The sequence below is a fragment of the Fundulus heteroclitus genome, chromosome 14 (genome assembly GCF_011125445.2).
Source record: "Fundulus heteroclitus isolate FHET01 chromosome 14, MU-UCD_Fhet_4.1, whole genome shotgun sequence".
In the NCBI taxonomy this organism is placed as follows: Eukaryota; Metazoa; Chordata; class Actinopteri; order Cyprinodontiformes; family Fundulidae; genus Fundulus; species Fundulus heteroclitus.
The window spans coordinates 9,488,099-9,492,461 of NC_046374.1; the positions used below are offsets into that span (position 1 = coordinate 9,488,099).

Consider the following 4,363-nt stretch of genomic DNA (forward strand, 5'->3'; position numbering starts at 1 on the left):
GTAAATTGAAATGGAAAGTGTTCCTGTAACTTCTAAATAATATATAGGCTGTCAAATGTGTATGACCTGTGTTAAAAATTGAGAGAAATGGTAAGTTACCATAGCAGATCTCTGCCTACCTAGACACAACTCTATCAATTCACACTGCCATGCTAAACGGAGAAATAGGCTGAACTTAAACTGCTTAACGCTTATTTAGTCATGTCAACCACTCAACAGATTTTCTTTTTGCGCTTAAGCCACATTCACCCACCTGCACTCACATTTACACACCTATAAACAAATTGGTAAGGCAGGAAGCAGGAATTGAACCGTTCATTTCAAATGGCAAGACAACACCATAGCCATTCCTATTCCTTAATTATTTTAAGTTTTACTGGCAAATAAAAATGGCATCCAATATTGAGCCATCCTTTCCCTGGATGGCCTAATATTGTTCAGACGAGCTGACGCGCAAACAAGTTGCATGAAAAATTCAAATATCTTAGCTGTTGTGGATTAATATCCAACAGGGAAATGAAGCACCACATTCTTGTCCATAGATTGTAAAAAAAAAACCTAAAACATTTTCATTATGCTTTCAATTTTGTATCTTTTGTTTAATTTCCCTTATTTAAGAAACTTTCCAAGGTCAAAAAAAGTATTTGAAAAGCCTTGTTTTCCTCAGATTGGAATAATTCTTGGAAACACTGTGAACTTTTGCACAGTAGTTGTTCTGCTTAAAAAAAGGGGTCATCTCTGGTTTCATTTCAAGATCAAAGCAACCACACAAATAGACAAAGGTGTCAGTGGGAATGTCAAATATAGACTTGCTGGTGCTTGTCAGACTAAAGAAAGGTAAGCTGTCTTTAAATGTTCACCAACAAACCTCACCAAATCAGTTCATCTGCAAATGGAGGGACATCTTCATCCGAGAGAGACTGTTTAGTCAGGATTCAAAACTAGTGATAAAATTTTCTCACAAACAGAGAGATCTTCTTTTTAACTAAGTGCTCACCAGGCCAGTGCAGCGTGTTCTGATTAAATTAGAAGAGCTGAATGGTTGCTCTAAAAAGAAAGTCTGCTTGAAATCCTTCTTCTCTTGTCAACCACGTTCCCGCCAAGGTAGCACGCACTGCCATCCTCACTTTGCATCAAACGGCTGTACAGGCAGGGATTCTGCTGATGGGAAGATTGCAACCATCTCTCAACTCATCAAGAACCCTTTGTGAATTGTTATACAGATGGTTCAAAACTAAGGGACTGGTTTGCCACCAGTGCAGAGCTTGTTTTTAAATGTGGGAGGCAGGTGTTGGTGTTTCCGCCCCGCAAAGCGACGCTTACACTTTTGGATGCAGGCCAAAGGGACGGAGCTCTGAGTCTTAACTAAACAATAACCCAGACATTGGAACCTCTGCCGTCCACTGTTTCATTGAAACAGGGCTCAGTGAACACCTTTCTAAATGCGCTCCTTAGGTGGTCCCGCTTCCAAGCTTTCTCACACAGACCAAAGTGTAAAGCTGTGGAGGAAAAGGAAAAGAGAGGGAACGTCCAGCCCGTATTCACAAGGAACCCGAAGACTAAAACCAGCTCTTAGTGATGTCATTTTAGGAAACATCTTAGAATTTCATTAGATTTTCCTTAGATTCTTAGATTTATGCTATAGTTTTACCACAAGATAAAGATTATTCACAAAGCACACTGAACCTTAAGAGAGCTCCTAAAGAGAAAATTGTTTTAGGCATAGCTAGGAGGACTTTTAGAGAGCCTAAAAGTGTCTGAAACAGAGAAGATGGTGAAAACAGAGAGAGCTGATCCACCACCTTAACAGTGGAGGAAATGAGCACATAAACTGCAAAAATATGCAGATAAGATGTAGATCACCCCATGCAGAGGGAAATTATTTAGGTTCATGCAGCCAGACGGTTTAAAGGCATGGTTCTAGTAACGTGATTTTGTTGAGCATAAATAAATAATGGGAAAATATTGAATAATCAGGAATACAATTTTAAGAAATGTACACAGAATAATGTACAGAGCAGCTTTAAATATTATTTACAGTAATGCTCAATGAGAAACATTTTAGAAGAAATGGAAAAAGTTGCAGAAAACTGCATACATAATTTTTTTTTACCAAGCCAAGGAGTCAGAGTAGACTGTCAGTGCGGACTGTCACAACAAACTGGAAAGTGAAATGTTCTGGAACTTATTGTTCACCCTATCATACAGAGTCATGTGTGTGTTTGAACTCCTCCAATATTCATAGATTTATGTTGTGTTTGTACACTGATCTGAGACTGAGAGCATATAAAACAGAGGTCAAATCCCTTGGTTGTGTGCGCCAAGTTGGAAAATAGAGCTTATTCAGATAATTTTGCTAGAATAAAATAGTCATAATGTTATCAGTAAACTTGATCAGGAATCACTGCAGTTTCAAGTCTTCTGAGTGGGTTTTCAAAGCACGAGGATAAAAACTAGAACATCTGATAAAGCGTGCAGCAAAAGCAACACATTGATACCCATATGCCGTGTTTCTATCTTTTTCCTTCGGTTGTACTTGCAAAGTTGAAAAGTTATCAAGGAGAAAGAATGTTTTGCTCTGCATTGCCATCAGGTCTGACAGACGCATTTCCTCTGTGCTCCACCACCATATCTGAGTGGAAAGTTTCACAGTCACGTTCAGTCGCTTTGAAACCACACATCCTCCTACTTTAACACCACCTATCTTGATAGGCGTAGCACCAAACCTCTGTCTTATTAAAAGCCCAGACTCCCCATGGGCTGCAGAGTTACTCTCCATCATCACCTGTGAATGAATATCTGGTCATCATGAAAGCCACAAGCGTGTTCCTGCTCTGCATCCTGGGAGCAGCTCTGCTGTCCACGGTCCTCTGCCAGAGTAAGGTTATTATAGTCAGATTACAGTTAGAGCTGCTGGTTCTCCTGTCTATCAAATAATACATTTATTGTGATCTTGTTCTCAGATGGAATTGGCCCAGACAACTGCTGCTTCAAATTCTATCCACGAAGGGTGAAGAGAGATTTAATTAGGTCATACAACTTCACGGATCACCGCTGTCCCAAGGCTGGAGCCATGTGAGTACTTTAAATTCAACCAGTATATATATAAAAAAAAAAAATTCTGAGGCTAAATAATATTTGACAAGACTGGAGGTGTTTAGTTACCAGCTTCACCTGAGGATTTACATTTACAAGTCTCCTGCCTTTCTGTTTAGTTTTGTCACAGTGAAGAACAACCAAAACATCTGCGTGGATCCAAGTCTCGCCTGGGTTGAGAACACCATGAAATATCTGGATGAAAAAAATTTGCAGTGAACCTCCTGCTCATCCTTTCTCATTTGTCTGCTTTATCTCAGCCCATGCAGAGTTTTTTCTAGTTCTGTAACATTCTGAGTCTCATTAGGGTCTCAGCATATTATCCTGATAGAACAGAGTGCTTTATTTGGGTGTTTCTGAGGTTTGTATCATCCATGTTTGGTTGATTTGTGTTAAACTCACTGAAAAATATATTTTTTTATGCTTTGATATTTTATAAAATAATCTTCCATGTCTGTTGGTTTCATGTGAAATAGAAACCACACATTGATTGTTTTTGTTCTAACAATTAATTTCAGCATTGTACAGACTTATAACAGTGTGTTGTGTAAGATGAGATAAAAAGATTCAAGATGAGATTGAAGATCAGATTGGATCTTTTTTGTACACATTTTTCTTTTCTACTGTTTAAGGCTATTTTGGCTGCAATTCTGGTCATTTTATATACACAATGATTCTGTTTTATTTCTGCACTTTTCCTGAGTCACTGCAAGACAATCTTGTCCAACTATGTATTTGTTGATGCAAGTTTGAAAGACAATAAAGATAAGACCAAGTCTAAGAGTTTCTGTATGTTTAAAGCAGGTGGGGTGTGCTGGGGGGTATATGAGGCAAAGCCAAGGGTGGACACTCCTGCTATATGTATCTTTGTGTACATATACATTGTTGGGCCATTACGCATGTTTTTAAGTTATTTAATGTTTAATAAATAACTTTCAGTCTGTTAGGTAAATAAGGTTATATACACCTGGGGTCCGTTCTTCGTACGCTGCTTAAAACATCCGAGATCAAATGAGACATCCAAGATGATTTCATCCGGCTAATCATGATCCGGCTAATTGGGTTCTTCGAACACACCTGTTGTTTCTGATTAGTATGGCTGGATTGAGTTATCTGAGACAACTGCGCGTTCATGCGTTTGTTTAAAAGGGGAAATGTATCGATAGTAGAAACAATGATCAGCAATGCTGCTATTGGCTCTTCAGCATGAACAAAGAACGCCCACAGTTTTTCCTCCCAAGCAGAACACGAGCTTTTAATGGAAGGT

The 4,363-nt window shown here is 38.8% G+C and overlaps 1 protein-coding gene across 1 annotated transcript; it reads left to right on the forward strand.

Moving 5' to 3' along the window:
• Nucleotides 1-2,745: 2,745 nt before the first annotated feature.
• ccl36.1 (chemokine (C-C motif) ligand 36, duplicate 1) lies at nt 2,746-3,877 on the forward strand. Its single transcript, XM_012861391.3, has 3 exons — nt 2,746-2,878; nt 2,964-3,075; nt 3,216-3,877. Exons 1-3 carry the CDS (start codon nt 2,809-2,811, stop codon nt 3,313-3,315), a joined length of 282 nt encoding a protein of 93 aa, XP_012716845.1. The 5' UTR covers nt 2,746-2,808; the 3' UTR covers nt 3,316-3,877.
• The last annotated feature ends 486 nt before the right edge of the window (nt 3,878-4,363 follow it).